General features: G+C 41.9%; 1 protein-coding gene across 1 annotated transcript in view; it reads left to right on the top strand.

Annotated features, from left to right (window-relative positions):
- Positions 1 to 25,368, top strand: part of MAP3K15 (mitogen-activated protein kinase kinase kinase 15) — a 101,009-nt gene that overhangs the window by 54,732 nt on the left and 20,909 nt on the right. The window contains exons 15-20 of the mRNA XM_056861742.1: positions 41 to 128; positions 1,986 to 2,119; positions 6,427 to 6,554; positions 7,046 to 7,176; positions 7,378 to 7,483; positions 14,937 to 15,094. Of these exons, the coding sequence (XP_056717720.1) occupies positions 41 to 128; positions 1,986 to 2,119; positions 6,427 to 6,554; positions 7,046 to 7,176; positions 7,378 to 7,483; positions 14,937 to 15,094 (745 nt within the window). The remainder of the gene's footprint in view (positions 1 to 40; positions 129 to 1,985; positions 2,120 to 6,426; positions 6,555 to 7,045; positions 7,177 to 7,377; positions 7,484 to 14,936; positions 15,095 to 25,368) is intronic.

Below are 25,368 nucleotides of genomic sequence, written 5' to 3'. Positions count from 1 at the left end.
GTTGATTTGTTTTTGACTATGAGATATATATTGCTTTCAGGTTCTGTGGTTTAGTTAAAGAAATTTTAACAGATGTTGTGGGAAGCACTTTGGAACTTGAAGGGGAGATTGATGGCGACACACTAGAAGTAAGTAAACTTTATTTGGGAGCAAAGAGGATTATTTTTAAGATTCCAATTCTTAAATAATGAAAATATCCAGAAAGTCAGCACAGCTGCCTAAGGGGTTGCTGTAGGAGATTGGTCTCCAGACCACTACTACTGTGAAGAGACTGGCAGACAGAATAATAAACAGATAAAAAGAATATAGTTAAAAGGCAGAGTTACTCCAGTCTCCATTGAAGTCAATTAGCTTAGATTGGAATAATTCTGCATAGAAATGCCCTTTTTCTGTTTGGATATATACAGTTATCTATAACTATATATCTAATTGCCGTGACTATCAGATTGATATGTTACCTAATGGCTGACATCTTCTACCTGTCATATGTATAAATGAAATATCTTTTTTGACCAATGCTGTAGTAAGTGGGGTTATGTGTAAAATCCCCTAGGAACACGATTTTGAGGGGCATTTTGGGGAAGGGGGAAGGCAAGGAAGTCATGCTCCGTAAGCGGAAATCCCTTCCATTAGTGGAGATTTTCTGTGGGACCCAAGCCACTTTTTACCCTATTGTTTCCCCCTAAATTTGTATCTGTGTCTGCCCAGTAAAGGATGCAAGCAATTAATGAAGTAGGGTCTAGTTCACAAAAGCATGTATTAGAATTTTTTTAAATTCCTTATTTATTTAGAAAATGTATATGCCACCTCTCCAAAGACCTGCTTGAGGCAGCTCACATAGTAAAAACAATGCAATAAAACCATAAACACACGAATGTAACAATTATTATTAAAACTTCTAAGCAGTGACTTTTAAGCTTATAAATAACAAGTCCAACTCAAGCAACTCCTCCTGCATAGAGCTCCTAGAATCATAGAGTTGGAAGGTACCACCAGGATCATCTAGTCCAACCCCCTGCACAATGCAAGAAATTCACAACTACCTCCTTACCACATCTCCAGTGACCCCTTACTCCATGCCCAGAAGATGGCAAAAAAATCCCTCCATTATCCTGGCCAATCTGGCCTGGAGGAAGATTGCTTCCTGAGCCCAAAGTGGCAGTCAGCATTACCCTGGGCATGTAAGAAGGGTCCACGAGAGCCAAGCACTGACGCAACCCTTCCTGTCCTCCCTGTCATGATCTGTCTAAGTTCATAGAATCATCATTGCTGTCAAATGGCTATCTAGCCTCTGCTTAAAAAACCTCCAAAGAAGGAGCACCCACTGCCTCCCAAGGAAGCCTGTTCCACTGTGGAACCGCTCTGTCAGAAAGTTCTTCCTAATGTTTAGCCAAAAATTCTTTTGATTTAATTTCAACCCATTGGTTCTGGTCCAACCTTATGGGGCAACAGAGAACAACTCCGCACCATCCTTTATATGGTAGCCCTTCAGGTACTTTAAGATGGTTATCATATCACCTCTCAGTCATCTCCTCTCCAGGCTAAACATACCGAGCTCCTTCAACCTTTCCTCAATTAAGGCTACAACTAGGGTTGCCAGTCTCCAGGTGGTGGCTGGAGAACTCCCACTATTGCAACTGATCTCCAGGCAATAGAAATCAGTTTCCCTAGAGAAAATGGCCACTTTGGCAATTGGACTCTATGGCATTGAAGTCCCTCCCCTCTCCCTGCTTTCCTCCACCCCCAAAAACTCCAGGTATTTCCCAACCTGGAGCTGGCAATCCTAGCTACAACCATCCAGGTAACTAATGCAAAGTTTGTGCCTCATGCCATAGTTATCAGAAAACGTTTTTTAAAGTTCTTCTTCTTTTATTTCCAGCAGAGCTGTTGATTGTAAAGGCAATACATTTCTAATGGCTTTTGTCAAAATCAGCTTAACACACATCCTGTCTCCGTGTCTGTGTGCTGCTGTGTTCTGCTTTCAGTACGAGTATGACTGTGATGAGAATGGAGACCGAGTGGTATTAGGCAAAGGGACTTACGGAATAGTTTATGCTGGGAGGGACCTTAGCAACCAGGTCCGAATAGCCATCAAAGAAATACCAGAGAGGGACAGCAGGTGAGCCTTAATATTTCTGCCAGCATTCTTTTGTGTTTACGCAATTATTTTTTGTCTTGAACATGGGTTATCCTTTTAATCCGAACATTTAGTGTGTGAGCTCATTCTCATTCTATTGCACAAAGGTATTGTTACCCTAAGTAGGCAGTCTCAACTTTGATTGGGGGAATTAGTTGGAGACAGAGAGTGAGAGGGGGTAACTGGGATATATAACCTATGTATACCAGGATAGTCCCCGGTAAAAATTCTCAAATGAGCAGGCAGTTGTATAATTAAAATATGGTTTTATTAAAGAATAAAAATAGTAAAACAAGACATATATTTTAAGCAATGAACATATGCACACAAAGCATACAAGAGCTGACTAAGAGAAAAGGGAGGAAGTTGGATAGAGTTTCAGGGATGGGTGATAGTTGCCAGTCTTGAAGGGACGTCTAGGGAAAGTAGTTCTGAAGAGGAAAACAACCAGCATTTCCAGGAGCAAAAGGAAGAGTCCACACATACTGGAGGTTTGTGCACAGATCCAGAACACATTATGAGTGGCCAAAGGACCAATATTTATACCCCAAAATGGGTCCCTAGGCGGTATAAGGTAAACTGTCAGGAAAGCCAGAGACAAAGAATTGATCGCTTTTCCAAGGTTCCAACAAAAAGATAGGAGAGGTTTTTTCTATTTGTGGAAAATACCCAAAATGAGTTATTGGGGAAAAAATCAGGAAGTGTATCTGGGGTTCAGTTTAAAGGAGACATGTTTTATACAAATATTCACCTCAAAGTGTGCCATATGTGGCAATGGGGGTGTAGGAGGGCCTCTAAGAGTGCACTGGGCATAGCCCAGTGAGTGGAAGTTTTCAATCTTGGACATTTTGAAGGAGGAAGACCAGTTGGAAAGAAGCGGGTAAACTGGAATTGGGCTGGGTAACTTCATGTCAACTCGGCAAAAAAGTCCAAGACCAGCCCTATGCATCCCATTTGTTTTAGGCTATTGAGAAGGTTTCCTTTGTTTTCCATGGGGAAGCACAGTAGAGAGAAGCAACTTAATTCCTGTTCATGCAATTTCCTAAGCTGCTGCAACTGGTTTCCTACTTCTAGCTCTCTTGGTATGCTGCTGTTTTCTAAGGCACTGTGGGTCTTGTAGAGAGACTCAATGCTGAGTCACTGGGGTATGGCAGTCAAGACCTGACCCAAACAAGGCCACTGTAATTACTGAAAATGCTCAAACTCCAAACAAAATAATTTCCATCATTTGGTTGGACACCATCCAATCTGATCACTTATTGTGGCAATTAACTGTCTGGCTGGAGATTTGTGGCTGACAAGGATATCGTCCAACCGAAATATTTAATGATCATCCTGGTAGGCACCACTGTGTATATGGCACTTCCATTTTCTTCCATTCACTGCAGCATCTCACTGGCTCGTTCATTAACAGGGGCTGTGGTTGAGCAAGGTAAGGCATGGGAAGTAGTAGGCTTAAGCTTTCCACACTCGCATGCTCTGTTCTGCTAAAAAGCAGGCCACAAACTTGAGAATCCCACTCATATCCCAATTCATGTTTCCCTGTGTTTGCTGAGAATGTCACTTTCCTATAGAACGTGGATGCTTTGTATTTCTGTGATGATTCCGTGGGGAGGAATACAATAGTTGAGAATTTTATTCCAGTGGAAACAGCTATCAAATTGAATTTATAACTCATTTTATTTCCAATATTAAAAAACCTGACTTATGTGTTTCAGACTATTCCTCTATGACTTTTTTTGCACACCTCTCATGTTTATTCCATGCCACATTCCCCCAGTTTTAGAAGTTCTAAAGGATAATGCACATATAGGGATGGATCCAACATGAAATTTCCACTTGCTCTGGTGCTCTTGTACAAATGAAAACACAAGAAAAAGACCATGGTAGCCATTTGCACTAAGTCAGATTGAATGAACCTTGATACAGTAAGGGAACAAGAGGCCTCTTGCCCATCTTCTGGTCCATTTTTGGACCAGTTCAGATGGCTTTCAATAGCTTTTGTGGACAGGATCCTGCTAGCTGTGTGGCCTACCACTTGCCTCTTGGACCCGTGCCCTTCCTGGCTGATTAAAGCCAGTTGGGAGGAGATGCGGGTTCCCCTGAGAGAAATGATCAACATATCCTTAGCCTCAGGGACTTTCCCCGGGGCTTTAAAAGAGGCAGTGGTATGACCACTATTAAAAAAAAAATCTTTGGATCCGAGGGATCTTGCCCACTACCGCTTGGTATCGAATCTTTCATACCTAGGTAAGTTAGTTTAGAAAGCGGTCGCCATGCAACTGCAGGAATTTCAGGATGATACATGGGTGTTGGACCCATTTCAGTCAGGCTTCTGCCCTGGCCATGGAACAGAGACAGCTCTGGTCACCCTTACAGACGATCTCCGTTGACAGCTGGATCAAGGCAGGTCAGAGCTGCCAATACTTTTAGATTTGTTGGCAGCTTTCTATATGATCTTCTTGCCAACTGCCTTGCCAACTCTGGGATCCGGGGGACAGCCTGTCAATGGTTCTGTTCCTTCCTACAGGGTTGGGGACAAAGGATGGCACTTGGGGTGGAGGTCTCACAGTGGCACCTGCTGGTGTGCAGGGTGCCACAGGGTGCGATCCTCTCTCCCATGTTATTTAACATTTACATGCACCCCTATGCCTAGATTGTCTGGAGCTTTGGGATGGGTTGCCATCAATGTGCTGATGACACCCAGCTTTACCTGTTAATGGACAGCCATCTAGTTTCCGCCCCAGACACACTGGCCAGGTGCTTGGACGCTGTGATGGAGTAGTTAAGGAAAAGCCGCCTGAAGCTGAATCTAGTGAATATGGAGGTACTGTGGCTCGGTCAGGGCAGTTTGGGGGCAGGGGGCTGGCTCCCACTTCTTGATGGCATGCATTTAACATCTGACCTGCTGTCAAGAGTCTGGGTGTGGTCCTTGATGCCTCCTTATCTATGGAGGCTCAGGTCACAGCCATGGTCAAGGTGGTTTTTTTCCATCTCTGCCAGGCCTGGCAGCTGGTGCGTTACCTCTCCCGTTCAGATCTAGCCGTGGTTATTCATGCGACAGTCACCTCTAGGATGGATTACTGTAACTCGCTCTACATAGGGCTGCCCTTGGAGCTGATCCAGTTGGTACAAAATGTGGCGGCAAGGCTCCTTACGGGGGCCTCACCCTGAGATCATGTACTGCCAGTGCTCCGTCAACTGTTCTGGTTCCAGCTGGAGTATCGGATCAGGTTTAAGATGCTGGTGTTGACCTTTAAAGCCTTACATGGTCTGGGACCCTCGTATCTTTGGGACTGCCTCTCCTGGTACACTCCCGAAGGACATTGCATTCTGCTAATAATAACTTGTTGGTGGTCCCTGGTCCCAGGAATGTGCAGCTGTCCTTGACAAGAGCCAGGACTTTTTTGGCCCTGGTTCTGGCCTGGTAAAATGCTCTGCCGAGTGACATCAGGGCCCTGCAGGACCTGAAAGAGTTCCACAGGGCCTCTAAGACAGCTTTTCCATCAGGCTTGTAACTGAGGGCAGCCGCAGGTGGTTCATCAAATGCTGGCCTCCATACCTCCCCCCTTTTTCCTCTGGCTTATTTGGTGATATATAGGGAGTGACCTGCCTGCTTGGCTATGGCATCTTTTGCCACAGCAGATACCACAGTAAGTTGTGTGCCATCTATTTTAATTCTAGCTGTATCTGAAGAAGTGAGCTGTGGCTCACGAAAGCTCATACCCTACCAGAAAATATTTTTGTTAGTCTTTAAGGTGCTACGGGACTCTTGCCCTTTTCTACTACTGCAGACAGACTAACACGGCTACCCACTGTGAATTATCTATTTTAATAATCTGTAAGTTTGTTTTTATTATGATGTTTTGGTATTTATATGTATATTGTTTTTATTGTTGTTCCCTGCCCTGAGCCTGATTTCGGCTGGGGAGAGCGGGCTAGAAATATAATAAATATAAATAAATAAGTGTATCTGCATTTGTGTTTCCACTTGTGCAACCAATTTCTGGACACCATAATACATGGGGAAGAAAGTACTAGGTGTTGCACAAGATCTTGTGCAGCACTAAGTTGGTTTATGTTTCCACTTCTGCATCACTGGATCCAGCCCATAATTATTCTGGTGATTTACAGTTCAGTCCAAAGCAGAGTTACACCTTTCCAAGAACACTGAAGTCAGTGGGCATCGAATAGTATAATTCTGTTTAGGATTGCACTGTTAGAAATACTAGTCTGGTGTGTTTCCCTTTTATTTTAGACAATTTTTCACTTTGTATTTTTATGATTAGATATTCTCAGCCACTACATGAAGAAATAGCCCTCCACAAATATTTAAAGCACCGTAATATAGTCCAGTATCTTGGTTCTGTTTCTGAAGATGGATATATTAAAATCTTCATGGAACAAGTGCCAGGAGGTTCGTATCATATTAATTTCCCTCTACGAATTTTAAAAGCCTTGTTTATGAAGTATTAATTTTGCTGCACATTAGTAATAGATCTGAACTGTACAGTTTTCATATTTCATGGATAAACTTTGTATAATATTAATGCCATCCCACCCACCCCCAATTCAAGATTCGTTGCTACCTTTCAAAGATCTGCCACGGGTTAATGCAAGTTGGTGGTAAACCACAAGTTGTTAAAGTATCCCATATGGATGGCACAATGAATTGTAGTTATTCTGAGTTGGAAGGACTTTAGCCCAAGACAAGAGGCCCAAGACATCCTGGCTCATTCTCATCACGAACGAACTTCACTTTGTATTGCCTGAATGTGGCCCATGAGTTTTGCCCAGAATGAAGTTGAAGCATACGAAGTGTAGATGTGCAACACTGTGAGGACTCAATTATGACAGCTCTAGTGACCCTTGGAAGTGTAATGTTATGTCTTTTCTGTCTAAACCCAGGAAGTCTTTCTGCACTCCTAAGATCAAAATGGGGACCAATGAAAGAACCTACAATAAAATTTTATACCAAGCAGATCCTAGAGGGTCTGAAGTATCTCCATGAAAACCAGATCGTACACAGAGACATAAAAGTGAGCATATGGATAATTCCTTCTTTACTGTATATTCCAGAAATGCAAGAGCGTTTCACTAATGTAACCTGCTCATTGAGACAAGTTGAATAAAATCCCTTTCAATAACTGGTAAAATATAAAATGTATGGAATTCGGGGGCACCTTGGCACAGTTTCTAGTGACGTTTGTATACCCACTTCTTACTATTTTGTTTCTTAGGGAGATAATGTTTTAGTGAACACTTATAGCGGAGTGGTAAAAATTTCTGATTTTGGGACTTCCAAACGTCTGGCAGGAGTCAATCCATGTACAGAGACATTCACAGGTAAGAAAAGAAACATTTTTTTTGTGTGTGTTTGTGGTTTGTAGGTACATTTTGTGTGTTCCTTGACATCCTGAATAACTAGTTGGGTTTAATGGGATTAAAACTGTCTGAAAAATGGCTACATGAAGCCAAAACTCTACATTCATAACTCTCCTGTGTTTTAGAAGCCTAGCTCCCACTTTCCTGAGACAGAGCCATGGTTAGGTTGTGGAGAAATTTGCTGGGCAGGAAGAGGTAGGCAGTAGGGTTAGTACTTAACCCTTCACTTGCCTTTGGTTTTGCTCCTGCAGTTCGCACATCCTTGCCATATTTCCAGAACTGTATTGGTAATGTAAACTTCGCTGATTTTTCCAGCTGAGGTCCCAAATCAGACAAAGGTGGGTGTGTTGTAGAAGAAATGCAGTGGGGGGAAGGGGTAAACAATCCTGCCTGCTTGTCTGCTGCTTTTCCAAAACACCCTCCCATCCCGCCACACCTTGTAGCGACCGGATTCTTAGACCACGTGACTGCTGACACAAGTAGCTTTGGCCTTGGAGTCTCTCCTGTTGATATATCTAGCGAGAAGAGAACAAAGTGTGGCTCATCAAAAGGAAATAGTAATTAGAAAATATTTATTATATTAATTCTTGTGTTTGAAATTTATCACTTAAGATTTGTAAAAAAGGAATTTCAGCTCTTGGTAATAACTTGAATGTGAGGCTTAATAATAGACTGATAAATTCTACTGCAACTAGTGAGTTACTTCCTATAGTAAGAAGTAAGAGGGATGTATGTGTGAGCATCATTGATCTGTGGGAATCAGTTTGCTTTGGCTTTTTTTTAGTCAGGATTCACCAGAACATCCACATTAGCATTTTTTCCCTGTTTGTTATGCAGAGTCCTGCAGAAACACCTGTAAGGCAGAGTATCTTCCTGTACTGGTTTTTGTACCTTACGGTTCACATACTTTCCATTTTCTTAGTTATGGAGATAGGCCTAACTACTCCTTGTGCAGTACAGTTGGAAAAGTTTGTGTGATTATTTAAAATATTTCTGTGCCACTTTTCTGTTGTATGAGCTTGTCATCTGGAAAAAGGAATACACATATGCTGGAAACTGACAAAGGTTTATTTTTCCGGAATTAAGGAATTAAGGAGTCAAACTATGCAAGGATGCTAGTCTTGAGCAAAGAATCTGAAGTCTTGAACAACCTGCATATATGTAGACTGTTCTATTGTGGATTACATTTATCTGCAGGTTAACAGAATGCAACAACAGTTGAACATTGTAAGGCCTTATATGGCTTATAAAGAAAGTACAAAGTGCATTTGACTTCATAGCTCAATAAAATCCACAGTAACTATCCAAGACTGGTTTAACATATCCTTTGTGTAATACTTGCTTAGATGTTCATATTGCCTGTACGGTCAGCCAGTGATGCAAACAGAATTGCAGAGACAGATTGCTTTTATGGGCCTCTGCAGGGGCATGCTTCCTTTGATCTTTCTGCAGATTTGAAGCCTTTTTGGTTTTCTTAATTTCTCATCAGATTTGCTAGCCTCTTTGCATCTCCTGCTCTAAGCTTTATGAGGCTTACAGGCTGATCCTAACACCATCTACTCAGAAGTAATCCTCAGTTTTTATTGGGATTTGTATCCATGTAAGTGCGCATGGCATTGCATCCCATCCCATCCCATCCCATCCCACAGAGTTAGTGTGTTGTAGCCACATGAAACAGACATCCATGGAATTAATGACACTCCTTGAGTGAGCCTTTGGATCCAACTCTTGTGTGCTCAAGTAGTTCTTTTTAAAATAAACATAATATTTTGCAATGTCATCACATTCCGTAACAGCTACCTACCTCATCAGACCAAATCCTATTTGCATTTCTGGTGGACAAGTTGAGAAAAATTTGTTTAGGCCATTTCCCCGTCCTCAGTGGGTCTGAAAAGGAGTGTACACATCCCATAATTTAGGGAGCAAAGTGCTCCATTGTTTTCTAAGGTTCCTAGCATACAAGTATGGGCACTGGAGAATGACTATTTTGTACATACCCTACATATGAATATCCATGATCATTTGGCAATCTATTTATTTATTTATAGGCTTGTATCCTGCCCTTTCTCTCAGCCAAAGCCGGGCTCAGGTCAGCTAATATCAGATAAAAACACCATAAAACACAATAAAAATAAACACAATTACCTCCAGCTAAAACCCAATATCTCTAATTTAAAATCAAATCAAATGACGCTCATTTACTGACACACTTCACAGCCAGCCTGGGGAAGCAGTCATGTCCCCTATTAGAAGATGTAATGAAATAAACAGCAAGGGGAACAGGAAGTGAGACCAGCTATGTTGGAAACCGTTGCTGCCCACAACCATAGACCTGGCGGAACATCTCAGTCTTACAGGCCCTGTGGAACTGTGTTAAGTCCCCCAGGGCCCTGGTCTCATTGGAGAGAGAGTTCCATAGGCCAGGGCCAGGGCTGAAAAGGCTTGGCCCTGGTCGAGGACAGCCAGACGCTTCTCTGGCCAAGGACAACCAGCAAGTTTGTATTTGCAGAGTGTAGCACTCTCTGGGGGACATACTGGAAGAGACAGTCCTGCTGATACGATGGCCCCAGACTGTTAAGAGCTTTAAAGGTTAAAAACAGCACCTTCAACCTGATCGGTACTTTACCTGGGGCCAGTACAGTTGTCGGAGCACTGGCTGAATATGCACTCTCAGCGGGGGTCCAGTCAGGACCCTTGTGGCTGCATTTTGTACCAGCTGGAGTTTCCAGATCAGTCTCAAGGGCAGCCCCATGTAGAGCAAGTCACAGTAATCCAGCTTAGAGGTGACGGTCGCATGGATCACCGTGGCTAGGTCAGGGCGGGAAGAGGTAAGGCAATCAGCTGCCTAGCCCAATGGAGATGGTAAAAAGTGGCCTTGGCTGGGGCTGTGACCTGGGCATCCATTGATAAGAAGGCATCCAGGATCACGCCCAGACTCTTGACAGCGGGAACAGGTGTTAAATGCACACCATCAAGAGCTGGGAGCTGGTGCACCACCTCTGGGCTGCCCCTGCCCACCACAGGACCTCCGTCTTCAATGGATTTAACTTCAGTCGGCTCTGCTTCAATCACTTTGTCATGGCTCCCAAGCACCTGGTCAGTGTGTCTGGGGCAGTATGTGGCTGAGGAGCCAGGTCTGCGGACGCCGCCGGTCCAAATTCCTTCTCCAGGACCTGTTGGACGTCCTCCACCGTAGCTGTTGCTGGCGGTAGATCCATAAGCTTCAGGACGGCTTTGGCAGCGGCATTCCCGGCGTCCTTCAGGACATGTTCATTGACCGTGACCCCCTCCGCCATCAGGCGGGCAACCGTCCGGGCAACCAATTTGGTCAGCAGAGTCGCATCTTCCTGCGCTAACCGGGCCTCCTCCCGTAGAGCCGCCAGCCACCGGGCCTCCTCCCAGGCGCGGTGCGCCACTTGTTGCGACCCCACAGACGCTTCTCTGGACAATATAAGCCACTGCGCCGCCACCAGTCCTGCCAACCGATGAGCTTCCTGATGCGTGCGGCGCGCTTCCTCCAGAAGCTCCCGCTGGAGGTTCCCTGACAGTCTTACCCCGGCTCCCGCCAGGGTACCACCGAAGAAAGGGTGAATTCAGATTAGAGTCCTAATGTAAGCTCTGTGTTCGTTGACAAATCCATAAACAGACTCCATAGGCAGGAAATCCTAGGAAAGCTGGTTTATTTGGAAATATACAACAATTTGCAGAATCCTGATAACTTAGAAGGACTCTAATGGGGATACAGGCTACAGAGGATCGTATATAAAGAAGAAAGGCTACAAAGTCAGGCCACCCTTGGTTGCTAGTTCTCACCGAAGTTAGACTACACATAGAACTCTCAAAACATTAGCATGACAGCATAACAGATGAGACCTGGCTAAACCACAATACTCCGTTCTCAGGCAGGATCAGTCCTGACAGCTGTTTTATGACTGAGCTATTTCATAATCCCATTATATTGTAATGTTACCCCTAGTAGACAGTCTCCATTTTTAGATGAGGGAATTAATGTCCTGGAGACCAAGCTTAACGAGAGGGAGGGGTAAAAAGGTAAAGGTGCAAGCACTGGGTCATTCCTGACCCATGGGGTGACATCACATCCCAACGTTTACTAGGCAGACTTTGTTTTTATGGGGTGATTTGCCAGTGCCTTCCCCAGTCATCTTCCCTTTACCCCCAGCAAGCTGGGTACTCATTTTACCGACCTCGGAAGGATGGAAGGCTGAGTCAACCTTGAGCCGGCTACCTGAAACCAACTTCCGTCGGGATCGAGCTCAGGTCGTGAGCGGAGCTTGGACTGCAGTACTGCAGCTTACCACTCTGCGCCACAGGGCTCTTCAGGGAGGGGTACAGGATCTTTATACCAATTTTTACAGGGATAAGGCTCCTAGGAAAACTCTTAAATAAAGAAGCACTGTTTCTAAGTTTTATGGTTTTTATTGTAAATAGCTGAAACATACACACACACACACAGCAACAAAACCACACATCTGATACACACAAGAGCCTAAGAAATAAAAGGGAAAAGGGGTTGGACACAAGGATATGAGGCGTTAAGGGTGATATTTACCTATCCGGAAGAATGATAGCAGGGCTGAGCGGCAGAAAAACGGACCAGTGTTTCTTGGAAAGAAAAGAGCCTTACATAAGGGATGGCTGTCGGATCCAAGAAAAACACACACATGTTTGAATGGCAAAACGGTCACTGCTTAAAGTAAAAATGAGTTCTGAGGCTGCATGAGGTAACTGGCAAAAACAATGGACTTTGCCCAGGACAGACGGTTTAATTATTTCTACACTGGTTGAGATATTAAAGTGTGAAAGGGCATGAGGCAATCGTAACTTGGAAGAATACGTTCGTTTACCTAACTAGGGACTGGCAAATACTTTAGTATAGATTTTCAGATGTGTGAAAAGTTTTTGGGAGGTTTTCCTAGGAAGGAAGGAGTGCACAGGAGATGTCTTGGCTTAATCTACTCTGTATTCTAGATGAGGCTGGAGGATGATTCAGATATGCAAAAGGCCTAGTCAGAGTTAGCTGAATAGTTCCCAGATTGCTGATGGGATTAAGCTGCTGGCTATCAGTTCCAGGTGTGTGCTTGGAGTGCTTCATTAAGGATGCCCATTTACTCCCTATTTACAGCTTTTTTCACCTTGAGGTCAATGGAATGCAAACAACCCATCTCTGCCTGACAGCCCCCAAAGTTTGCACAGGACACCAAGATGGAGTCTTTGGTTCACCTTGCCATAGTAGTGCTCTACTTCTGCTGGCAGCTTTGTTCCCATATGCCCATATGGCATACCAGGTTGCTGGGACAGATAGGGGGCCAACAGTAATGCCCCGCAAATGTTTAGTGCATCACACAATTGGACAGCAACAAAAAGGATATTCTAAAATTACTTTTCCTCTTGAAGAGATCTTTCCCTTCGTGTTGCCCTTCTCTGTTCTTTTGACCTGGTGGGCAGGGCGGCAGACTTTTTTTTTTTTGGCAACATATTCTATTGAGAAGGATTCCTTGCCATGCTTTATTTCTCCCCTTTATTTCAATGAAAAGTTTAAATGGGAACTTGGAAATCCTTTGGGCATTAACAGTTACAAGATTTCAAACAAACCAGTTAGGGAACAATCGCTGGAATATATCACTTTTGATGAAATTTTAACTAGAAAAAAGTAAGTGGTAATAGGCATGTTTTGTGTGTGCAAAACATCAGAACACTTTGAACTTTCAAAAACATAAAATTTTATAAACTCCTATAAACCAGCCATTTTATAATAGATCCCCCCCCCCATGTTGCCAGACTGCAATGCTGTCTGGGTAGATTATGCCAGCTTCAGAACGGTGGAACAAATTGGATGCATTTTATGATGACTAGAATTCTCAGATATTATAATGGTAGAATGCTGTTTGCTGAACCATGGTTAATTGGGAAGGAAGGCCGACGCGCTAACAAAGTTATAAGACACTTTCTTAGTTAACAACTTTATTGTAACACAACTTTATTAAGCATCAACTTTATTAATAATTAACTGTAAAGATTTGGAATGAGATTGGAATATAATGGGCCACAAATTGGAATTGGCAACAGCTGCGACCCCCGTGGCATAGCATGTACGATGTGTCAGGTGCAACAGCCGCTCCATAGTGGCAAACCAGAAAACTTGCCCACAGTGGTCCCGCTGTGAGCAACCGGGATGGCGGTGCCAGGAAGACACCAGGACGAACGCCACTGGATGTCATCCCCCACCACTTGGGAAGAGGCAGACAACCTACCTTCCAGCCAGGGCATATCCTAGAAGCCTCTCCCCAAACCCCAAATTGGGATTCCCGAAGTTGGGAAGCACCCCCCTTCCCGGGCGCTACCCCCAACGTGACACATCTCCATGCCAATCCGCCCCAAGTTGTGACTTTGAATAAGCAAAGTAAAGCGTATCCTTGTTGGGTGGGCGGGTGGGTCAAAAGCAAAAAGGACGGAGTGAGCTGGGGGCGGGACCCTCTCCCCTTTATATACCTTTTGGGCGGGGCTGGCTACGCCCCCTCCCATCTCCCGCCCTCGGCCCCCATTGGCTCCAAGCCTCCCGGCCCCGGCCAATAAGAGGGCTGTTGAAGGGCAGACAAGGACCGGCGCGGGCCTCCCGTGCACCCACAAATGTACGTGTCGGCCGGCCGGCCCTGTCTCCCTGCTCCCAGGGCTCGGCTTCCCTCCCCCCGGGGCAGCAAACATGGCTCCCGTTGAGGTGGGAACCAAGGCTTATCCATAACTACTAAAGCTGCAAGAGTAGCTTCATCTTGTTCCTATAAGCAGAATTTATTATACTTCAGAAACATAATAAATAAATTCCTTTTTCTAAATTTCAAATTAAAGTTTTGTTTGTTTAGTGTTTATAGATCTGTTGCTTATGCTTATGTTATGGAAAAATAGTTGAGAGATTATTACACGTTTATTTTACTTCCATTAGGTTCATTACAGATACATAAAAAAGGCAGAACTCTGATATCCAACACACACACAATATCCATATCAAATATGCCTTTTGAAGTGGTGCAGACAAGTCTATTGCTGTATCTTCTTGTCAGTGAACAACCCAGTAAATAATTATTGTATCACGCTACCAGAAGTCTTATTCATGCGATCAACCTTTGTATGTGCAAAAACATAGAAAATGAAAAGGCTACCCTTCTCTACAATCTTGTTAAATGGACTGAGTGGATTTTCTTCTTTCTGAAATCCATTACATGAGTAAAATCAGCCATGTAGAAAAATTGTGATGAAAGGCAGCACAGGGACTGCAAATTGTTGCCATTGGTACATGTCCAAGTCAATCCATACTAGAAAAGGTCATTTCGCAGAATATCTAATAATGGTTGTTAACTGTCCCATAACAACAAAATTAACACGTTTTTCTTGACTGTAGGCACTTTGCAGTATATGGCTCCAGAGATTATTGATAAGGGGCCTCGAGGATATGGTGCACCAGCTGACATGTGGTCTCTGGGGTGCACCATCATTGAAATGGCAACAGGGAAGCCTCCGTTCCATGAACTGGGAGAACCTCAGGCAGCTATGTTCAAGGTAAGTGGGGGTATTAATTGCCAGTGGGTTTGTCCAGTTCTAGTGCCACCCATTCTAGAGTAATTTAACTCTAGTGAATCTGGTCAAGAGAGTATTTTGTTTGGAGCTGTATAGCCTTAGTGTCTCTCAGTCCTTATGTGGCTAACATGAGTGTTTCATATGCACTGGTACTGAACTAATGTTCTGCAGAAAACTTGTAAAATGTGGGTCACATGCATGCATATTCATCTTTAAACACTGGTGTACACGTGCCTGGGAACTCTGGTCTAATCAGATTTCTTAGATGCACATATTTAAAGACCCGTTGAACCAAGAGAGAGCACAAATGGGTCTTTGCCTCTTCTGGACAAGGAAAGCATAGCTTCTACACAGATCCTTGGCATCTTCCCATGTTGGAGGAATTCTCTGGTACAGGGCCCAGTGTTTCATCTGGACCCATTCTGGCTCCATTTCATCTATTTGAAGACTGCATAGAATAATTTTAGACAACTAGGCTTCTGAGAATGCAGTAGTTCACCCTGAAGTAGCATCTATTGAAAAGTGTGTGGAAGCAGGAGTTCTTGTTTAAGGTCATCCATCCAACACACTAAAAAGGTAAGCGTCAGTTGTCTCTTCAGTGATGCAGTATCTGGGTTCTATACCATTCTGTAGATACACATTTACATGTTAAACCATTCTTGAAAGCTATTTCCCTGTTTCATCCTCTGAGCATTTATTTGCACAACAATATTGGTTCATCTCTGATTGTTAAGTAATTTGAGTGAGAACGGCAAGGTTACTCTTACTACAAATAATAAGCATCTAATGTTTCTTGGTCAGGAATACTGACTGGACATTTTCATTTCAGTCCTTAGACTTGTGTCCACAATGTTATGGCAGGAAGTAGTGTGTAAAACATCTAGGATGAGGAATGCTAGGATATATAAGTATAATGAGCAATGGAGGGTAAATCAGTTAAAAATACTTATCAAAGAAATTCTGGGGTTGTTTTTTTTTAGCATGGAGCACAGTTTGCAGGGCCCAGTAGCAAGGGACCTGGCAGTTCTAGAAGAATAGGGTCAATAACAAAAAAAACTTTCTGGCCTGCTCTGACATTTTCAAACCCTAATATTTGATCATCCGCCAGAATGGTTGATGGTTCCATCAGCCAGGCAATCAGACTAATGGATGGTTTATTTATTTGTTTGAGGAATGTATATGTTGCCTCTCCAGAGACTGCTTGAGTTGGACTAACTGATAAGAACCTTTCTATGTACTAGTAGGGAAGTATCTTTTATTACTGTCTTAATTACCGTCTCTGTCAATAACCACAATGTGGCCTTTTGTTTTAACATATAGTAATCTACACAAAATACGAAGCCTGGCTAGTGAAGGAGTCTGATTTTGAATCTACACAAATATTGGAGTTTTGAAGTGGTTAAATGCATTATTATCCTATTGTGTAAATTAAATAACTCATTTCTTCTCAGCATTTTTGCTTTAGCCTGCACAAGGGGCAGAATTTGTTGGATGATGGAGGTTACCTTGCTGTTATAAATGTGCAGTCGGGTCAAATTGCATCAATGTTGGCAAGCTTTTGGCCCTGATTTAACTGTTTAGCTGCTGTTGTGCTCTGTGGACAGCTTCAGCTCTGAGCCAATGTTGCTTGCATACCTCAATGTATTTTATGTTGTGGCTTTAAACTTGGGAAATATACTTACACAGCAGAATGTGTGGCAGAAGTTCAACTTCACAATATTTATGTAACACTTTACAAGATAGGCTGGAAAGTGGTAACTAAGGCTGATGCAGTCAGAGCAAAAAAGGTCAGGGCACTGTAAAGGGCTTAGTTATAATTAAAAATTATAATCAGATTATGTACATGCACTTTAATATACTCTTAATATACCTGTCAAAGTAAAATGCAGGCTTGCAAACCAGACAAGTAAAACTGAACTCAACACGCAACATACATCTAAAGAAGTGTGGAATGCCACCACAACTTTGTAATGTAATGGGAAGACTGCTTGCTGAATTAAGTTGTCCAGTTTCAGTATTGCTGACTCAAGCTTTACAATAGCATTGAAAACTAAGGCCATTTATTTTTATTCAATAAATGTCAATACTGTGAATGTGTACTGACTGAATGCTCAGATACTGAAAGCTTTTGAATATCAGGCACCCATGCAGTCTCTATACTGCATGTTTCTGTTTATTTATTATTTACTTACTTTGTTTACAGTTTGTGTTTCTCATTGAGACTCAAGGAGGATGGGCTGTGGAACCGTTTGTTAAGATATAGCAGCCCAAAGAGTGGCACTTCTACTGGTTCTGCAGGTATCAAGAAGATGCAAAATAAACTTGTGACAATTGTTGACACAGTTGTTGACACAGGACTTGATCTCCAACTCTCTTATCTCTTTCTTGTCATCTGGTTCATTTCCATGGCTGTGGCCACTGCTGGAGACAGAGTACTAAACTACATGGCATTTGGTTTGATCCAGCAAGGCAGATTTTGTATTATTTGTAGGCAGTGTTGGAGACTTTGTGCAACTCCAGAGGCCAGAATGGTTGGCCTTGGATGTGACATAAAGTTCGAGCAGTTGGATGAGCTTATATTCACAGTGTAATGCTAGTAGAGGAGGGAAGGCAGCATGGTACAGCCCGATCTCGTCAGATCTCAGAAGCTAAGCAGGGTCAGCCCTGGTTAGTATTTGGATGGGAGACCACCAAGGAATACCAGGGTTGCTGTGCAGAGGAAGGCACTGGCAAACCACCTCTGTTAGTCTCTTGCCATGAAAACCCCATAAGGGGTCGCCATAAGTCGGCTGCTACTTGACGGCACTTTACACACACACAATGCTAGTAGAAACAAAAGTGTTGGGGGAAGCAGTTCCAGGTAATTTCAGCCAAGAATTTAAGCCTAGGGAAACAGCCGTTCTGACTTCAGGGGTAGTAAGTAAAGATTAAGATTAATTCAACACTTCAGTCTTCTGGCTAGCACTTTCTAATCATAATTAGTACAAAGTTTGCAGCAGCAAATATAACACATAGAGCTAATGCAACACATTTATTAAGAAAAGGGGTTATATGATCTTGATATAACTGATTGGAATACATATATATACTAAGTGATTAACTTTTTAGGTAAACCACAGTCTTTCAGTTCTCATCAGTACAGTACAGTATACTGAGCACAGGGAATACTATATAAACACTAAACATCATTGCTTGCAATAATATGCCATGCAAAAAGTATATGTCGTCTTTTCTACTTCACTATAACTCTGCAGTTTTAGTTGTTTAGCGATGTTTTTCTTTAAATGCATACAAGTGCAATGGGGTTTTTATTATCAACCAGCACTGCCCAGCAAATCACAAGTAATTTTATTTACCAGAGTCGAATAAACTAGAAGAACTTTTGCTCAATTGGAAGATCTTAGAGGATATATTTTTGAATATTGTATAGAACTACCCAAAAGCTCAACTTCTGATAATGGGAGACTTTAATGCACAAAATGGCACAAGTAATGATCAGGCGATAAAGAGTTATTTTGAGGGGATGAGAGTGATTTGACGGATGATGCAATGGTTAGCAGGAGCTCAAGAGACAATAAGATAAACAAGGTGTGGACATTTTTAATGCACTTTGTTTCTATGTCTGGAATGTTAATTTTGGATGGTCTTAAAGATCTAGATAATAAAGGAGATTTTACTTGTGTGACAGGCAAGGGAGCAAGTGTTATAGATTTTGTCTTGGTTTCTCTACATCTTGGTTTCTCATCATCATTACCTTTATTAGGCGTTTACATCAGTATACCATAAACAGAATTACGAAATCAGTTAAAACAGATTACATTAAAAGGACATTACTTAGAAGTACGTACAAACTGCTCGCGAATTCTTTGTGCAGACAGGAGAAAACTAGCTACTTGTTGGGTAATGGTAGGATTTCTATCAGATAAAAGGTACATCACCGACTGCTGATCTGAAAGACTGTTCACTAGGCAGTAGGGGTTTAATATAAGTATTCCTCGGCCTTATGTAAAGCTGGCAGTACAACAGCACGTGGGTTCAGGATCCCCAGTCTTACATGGACAATACCTATCAATAAAAGGGATTCCTTTGTATCTTCCTTGTAGGTTAGCTGAGGGAAGAATGTTAAGTCTAGCGAGCATGAAAGCTCTGCGAATGTCCGGTGACTCCAAATAAGACAAGTAGGAAACTACAGCTCCATAAGCCGGAGTAATACCGTGAAACATGGGGGAACAGTGTCTATTAGCTAGGGAGGTTAGGGTCTGCATTTCTATATCTAGTAGGCGCTGATGTATCAATCTAAATGCTTGCTCTTTCCCAAGCATCAAAAGAGAATCAAACGGGATACCGACAGACTTGATTTCCCTGATAATTAATTTCGACCACTGGCTTATGTAAGAATCTCCCAGCAATGCAGGAATAGCCAGGATATTCAGTTAGAAAGTGCAGATGTAACCAGAACTTAATGGTCTGGATCCAAGCTCTGGTCTCCAAAAAACCCTGTCCCGTCTCAAGGCACAGAGCTGCATACCCTGGTTTCTCTACATCTTGGTTTCTCCACATCTTGATCTCTCCACATCTTGTTCAATAAATTATATTATTTGAGGTTGGAGAATATAATGGAGGTGGTCATTTACCAGTTGGTTTCAAGTTGCCAGTGAACATCCAACAAAGCAATAATAGACCTTGGAATATTGATTTAAGGCGAAGTAGACCTAAACTAAAACTAATGTGGTCGTCTGAAGAACCAAAGTTTAGCAGAGTATGCCAAGTGAGGAAGGTGGGGAATTGGTCAGGGAATTCCCTATGGAAAAGGAGGTGGAAGGAATCTTGAACAAATGTGAACTAATAACTGAGCTTTTCAGCCCAGTTATCTAGAAGAGCATGACCATGGGTTTTAAACAAATAAAAATTGATTATTTTAATTTGAATGTAGATGGTGGGTTAGAAAGTTAAGAAAGTTAGATCATTACTTTAGGCTAACCAACTCAGAAGGATATTGGAGAAGTGCAACTTTCATAAGAAGAAGTATAAAGGAGAGATAAAATTCAAGAAATGGGAAATGTTGAAGAGAAAATGGAAAAAAACTCATCTCAGCCTGTAATAATAATGATAATCATGTCCTCTGGAGCCTAGTAAATTCAAGTGCTTAAATCAGCTTTTTAATCTCACTGACAATTTCCTCTTTGATTTGGGAAAAAGTCTATGGGAATCTGTAAGGAAGGAGAGGTAGTATAGAAACAGGGATGCAAGCTGAAGAAGGAGAATTGGAAACCTGGCAATCTATAACTAGAAAAGAGATATGTGCCTTAATTAAAATGAGAAAGCCAGGGAATGCTGCTGGCCCTAATGTGATCACGATAGAATTGCTGAAAGTAGATCCCAAATAGTGGATTTATTCCCGTTATTTACAAAAATCAACGGAACTGGTAAATTCCCAGTGAAATAAAGGGAGTCTATTCTTGTTCCAGTTTAGAAAAAGGGTTTAATATACGAATGGACAAATTATAGACCAATCTGTTTAGTATCAGTAGTTTCCAAACTTTATTCTTCTGATTTGAATGTTAGGTTACAGGAATGGGTGGTGGCTGAACAAATTATTATTCAGGAATAGGCAGGATTTCAAAGAGGCTTAGGCATCACAGACCATAGGTTAGTGTTACACTTTCTGATTGAGAAATATATATACATAAGAAAAGGAGAAGCCCCGTGGTGCAGAGCGGTAAGCTGCAGTACTGCAATCCAAGCTTTTCTTACGACCTGAGTTCGATCCCGACGGAAGTTGGTTTCAGGTACCTAGAACACCATTATGGATCTCTGCACAAGAGATGTTGACATTGAAACCATTGAGACCAGCGCAATTTCTTACTTATCAAGACTTACTGGTATGGAAGGACAATAAATGTGCCTTAAAGGAATATAGTGAAATGAAGGAACAGATTACCTGGCTTCAATACTACCAGTTACAATCTGTATTTATACAAGATATGAGGTTAGGTTTTACAAAAGATAAATCACTTTTTCAATGAATGTTGTTAGATAATAATGATCATTTAATATCCAAGATTTACAAGATGTTATTGACTTTGTATACTGAACAAGACCTTGTTAAACCAACAATGATAACGTGGGCACAAACTTTGGGTCATGAAATACACATGTACAAATGGGAAAGACTGTGGTTAAAGGATATGAAATATATATATTCACAATCTTTGAGAGAGAATATATATAAAATGATGTACAGATGGTATTTAACACCAAAGAAATTAGCCAAAATGTATGGAAATATGTCACCGAACTGTTGGAAATGTCAAAAAGAAGTGGGTTCTTTTCATCATGTTTGGTGGCTATGTGAGAAGGCTTACTGGGATATGATTTACAATGAATTAAGGCTGGTATTACAACAAAATATTCCTAAAACAGCAGAAATGATGCTGTTGAGTATAATACCTGATACCATAGTGAACCAGAGACCTTTTTTGATGTATGCTACTACTGCCGCCAGAATGGTATATGCCAGGAGATGGAAAATGACTGATATACCAAATAAATTGGAGTGGATTGAAAAAATGATGGAATTAGTAGAAATGGCAAAACTTACGGCATCGATAAATCAAAAGGATGATAATGAATTTGCAAAAGAATGGGAGGCATGGTCTAATTATTGTAGAAATGAACTTAAGTGTGATATTAACAAACATATTTTGATCTAATTCAGAGCGGATGCATTGGATACGGATGTTTCTGTTATAATTGAATTAGATAAATAATACAAAGAGAGAAACAATGTAAATTAAAGGATCAGAGGAGCGGAGAGGGGAAGTTAAAGAATTATACTTTTTAATATGTGAAATGGAATGTATAATGATTTGGAAAAAATAAAAAAAATTATTTTTTTTTTAAAAAAAGGAAGTTGGTTTCAGGTAGCCGGCTGAAGGTTGACTCAGCCTTCCATCCTTCCAAGGTTGGTAAAATGAGTACCCAGCTTGCTGGGGGTAAAGGGAAGATGACTGGGGAAGGCACTGGCAAACCACCCCGTAAACAAAGTCTACGTCGGGATGTGATGCCACCCCATGGGTCAGGAATGACCCGGTGCTTGCACAGGAGACCTTTACCTTTTAAGAAAAGATGCCTATATGAATCTATGTAATGTCTTTGATTCTACCTCACAAGAAAGATTATGAGACAAGTTGGAGAAATCCTCTATTAGCCGCAGGCTCTTAAGGTCAATGAAAAAGCTTCATAATTATTTGTATTTATTATTTATATGAAAATGAAGTATGGGCTTCCTGGTAACTTATCAAATAGAATTATACAAGATAAAGAGTACAGCAAAGTTCAATGTGAGCACCAGTATTATTCATTGTTTACATTAATAACCTTCCAAGTTACTTCAGAGAAAAGAGTTACCATTCCCCAATACTAGCCAATAAGGATACTAGTCACATTTCTAGCCAGTAAGGATACTAGTCACATTTCTGCCGTATGCAGATGAAACAGTCTGCTTTCTCAAACAGAAATTGGCTTTCACCAAGCTCTAAGATTCTTTTCAAAGTTCTGTAAATATGAAGAATTAATAACTAATTATGATAAATCGGAGGTAATGATTTTCATCCATCGAGTATGCCCTAAGTAAGTTAATTGGTCAGTGGATGGTCAGACAACAATTTATCCTATTTAGATATAATTTAAGGTGGAAGGCCAGAATAGAAGCTAATGCTATCTCAAGATTTTGTTATAAAGAGAGGGGATGTTATGTCCCTTCAGCATTGGCTGTATTTCAGGCGAAAATAACTCCACAAGCAACTTATTGGGTGAAGATATTGATTGAGGAAGTGAATGAGAAAATTGATCAACCTCTAATCCACTTTGTGGGGGGAAATCCTGGGAATTTCTGGCCCTGCTCTGAGAAAAGAGCTTGTATTGAGATTGCTGGAGGTGCATGCCTGGCTCCAGGCCATGAATACGAAAATGAAAGTTCTGTTTTCTACAGATGGTTTTGAGGTATTGCCGGAGTAATTACCGTGTTTCCCCGAAAATAAGACATACCCATAAAATAAGCCGTAGCAGGATTTCTAAGAATTTGCGCAATATAAGCCATACCCCGAAAATAAGACATAGTGATAGGCGTGGCTATGCAGCATACCAAGACTTCCCGCCAGTTCGCTGTTCCCAGACAGTTTCCTCGGCCTCAGACCACTCGTCCTGTAGCCCCGGCCTTATCCCCCTGCCATGCCCATTCCCGGGCCGGGCCAAGGGCCTTGCCTCCCGGAAGGCCATTCCCCGCCTGGTTCAATTTGGTGCCAGCCGCGACGGACGGGAGGCTCCCTCTGCACTGGGGCACAGAGGGAGTGAAAGTGAAAGTAAAAGTCTCCTCAGTGTAGTGAGGAGCAGGATGCTGTACTTTAGGTATTGTGTGTCCTCAAGGGGAAGAAGTAAAGCTCTCTCCCCCAGCACAGGATGGAATTCCAGGTTTGGAGAGTTATGACGATGTTCCAGAAGAAGACGACAACTATCTTTGAATAAATGTAGATTGTTGTACCATACTTAATAAAAATAAGACATCCCCTAAAAATAAGCCATAGTGTGTCTTCTTGAGGAAAAATAAATATAAGACAGTGTCTTATTTTCGGGGAAACACGGTATTATGGAAGTAGATGGTTTCAGCAATTTCTCTTTCGAGTAGAGTTAAACAGAATAAGTACTTCTTTTAGCGCACACAGTGTTTGCTTGTTATTTTCAGTTGGCCTTCAACCTCCCCTTGCCCTGCCAGCCTATTTGAAAATTTTAACAATCCCCACCTAAATTAGCTAGGATGAATGCACTCCCTTAAGCAATTCTGAGGGGTTGTTATATGAAGATCACATTTCAGGACAGATAATGTAAATGTGACTGAAGAGAGCTTAAAACATTGGATCATATGGTCTTGGATTGTCTATGGTATGATTTATATAGAGTGAAGCAGTGGGATCCAATACTAAGGAACAGCGTCTGCAGATAAAACTAAGATAGTACCATTTTTTTATTAAAGGATTAGCATCCGAGGATTACTTCAGCCATGGCAAATTCTTCTCAGTAGTGATTACGTTGAAGGGAAATTTCGCAGGCCTGAGTGATAGGGAGCCTGTACCTGTGGTTTCCCTATGAATCTCATGAGTAAAGCATAAAAGTAAAGGTTAACAAAAAGGTTTATAGAGACTTATTTCTCTGAACAGAATTGTTGATATAGTAAATAAAGTAGAGTAAAGGTCATGATGTTATTGAGTTGCTGGTTAAGACTATTCTCAGTATTCTGAGATAAATAAACTACAAGAGTACAAGGTTATGATATGCAATGTTGCCCGCTTGATGGTTGTGTCTGGAAAAATATCAGCATCACTTATCTGAGGTGCTTGGCCTCTTCTTGACATTAACAAAAAGGTCATTTCTGCCTGGGAGTTTAGCCCCTCTGATAGCTGCCGTGCTAGGAGGAAATAATGCTACCAATCATTATCTAGTGATTCAGACCTAGTCTTCAAACAGTATAACAGATGGTAACCTTGCACTTGTGAACTTTATGACTTAATGCCAAGAACATGGTAATGCTTTCTTCACAGTCCAAGTGACAATGGCACACCACCATGTGTGGCCAATTGTAGGGATACAGGTACTAGAGTGGCAACCCAGGGCAGAAGCTTCTAGTCTCTCAGCTCAGATGACCGCTGGTCTGAGAGAATAAAAGCCAGAACCAAACTGCCAGAAGGCAGAGAGTAACTGGAGGACAGCTTTAGCTGTCTGGCCTTGCTCTCTCCATCTTGAAAGATGTAAAATCTAAGAAGAATTGAAGGAAGACAACTCTGGTTGTCAGGCCTCACTCTCTTACCATCTCTTGCATACTATGGAACAGATTTACAGTCTTCTTGCCTAAAGCTAGAAATCCCTTTTTGAAAGGGAATTCAGTTCAGCAATTCTAGTTCTCATAAAGGCTAGAATCTGAAGTGAAATGCTGGCAGGCTGCTCCATGACAAAGATGGAGACCTTAGAACTCCTAGCACTCTACCTTGGAGATGGGAGTCTAAGTGTATTGGATCTTCACCATATTTGGTATATTGAGCCTCAATTGATCCTAGCAAGGATTAATGGAACCTCAAAGAAGATCTGTCTGATCCTGTCCTGGCTTTCCAAATGCTGGCAGGCATGAGGATTGTATATCCTATATAGATCCTATATAGATAATTCCCTGGATCTGTTCAGAAGTCTTTTCTAAATAATAGAAG

Source organism: Euleptes europaea, chromosome 16, assembly GCF_029931775.1.
Source record: "Euleptes europaea isolate rEulEur1 chromosome 16, rEulEur1.hap1, whole genome shotgun sequence".
In the NCBI taxonomy this organism is placed as follows: Eukaryota; Metazoa; Chordata; class Lepidosauria; order Squamata; family Sphaerodactylidae; genus Euleptes; species Euleptes europaea.
This window is presented reverse-complemented; position numbering and strand designations above follow the sequence as displayed.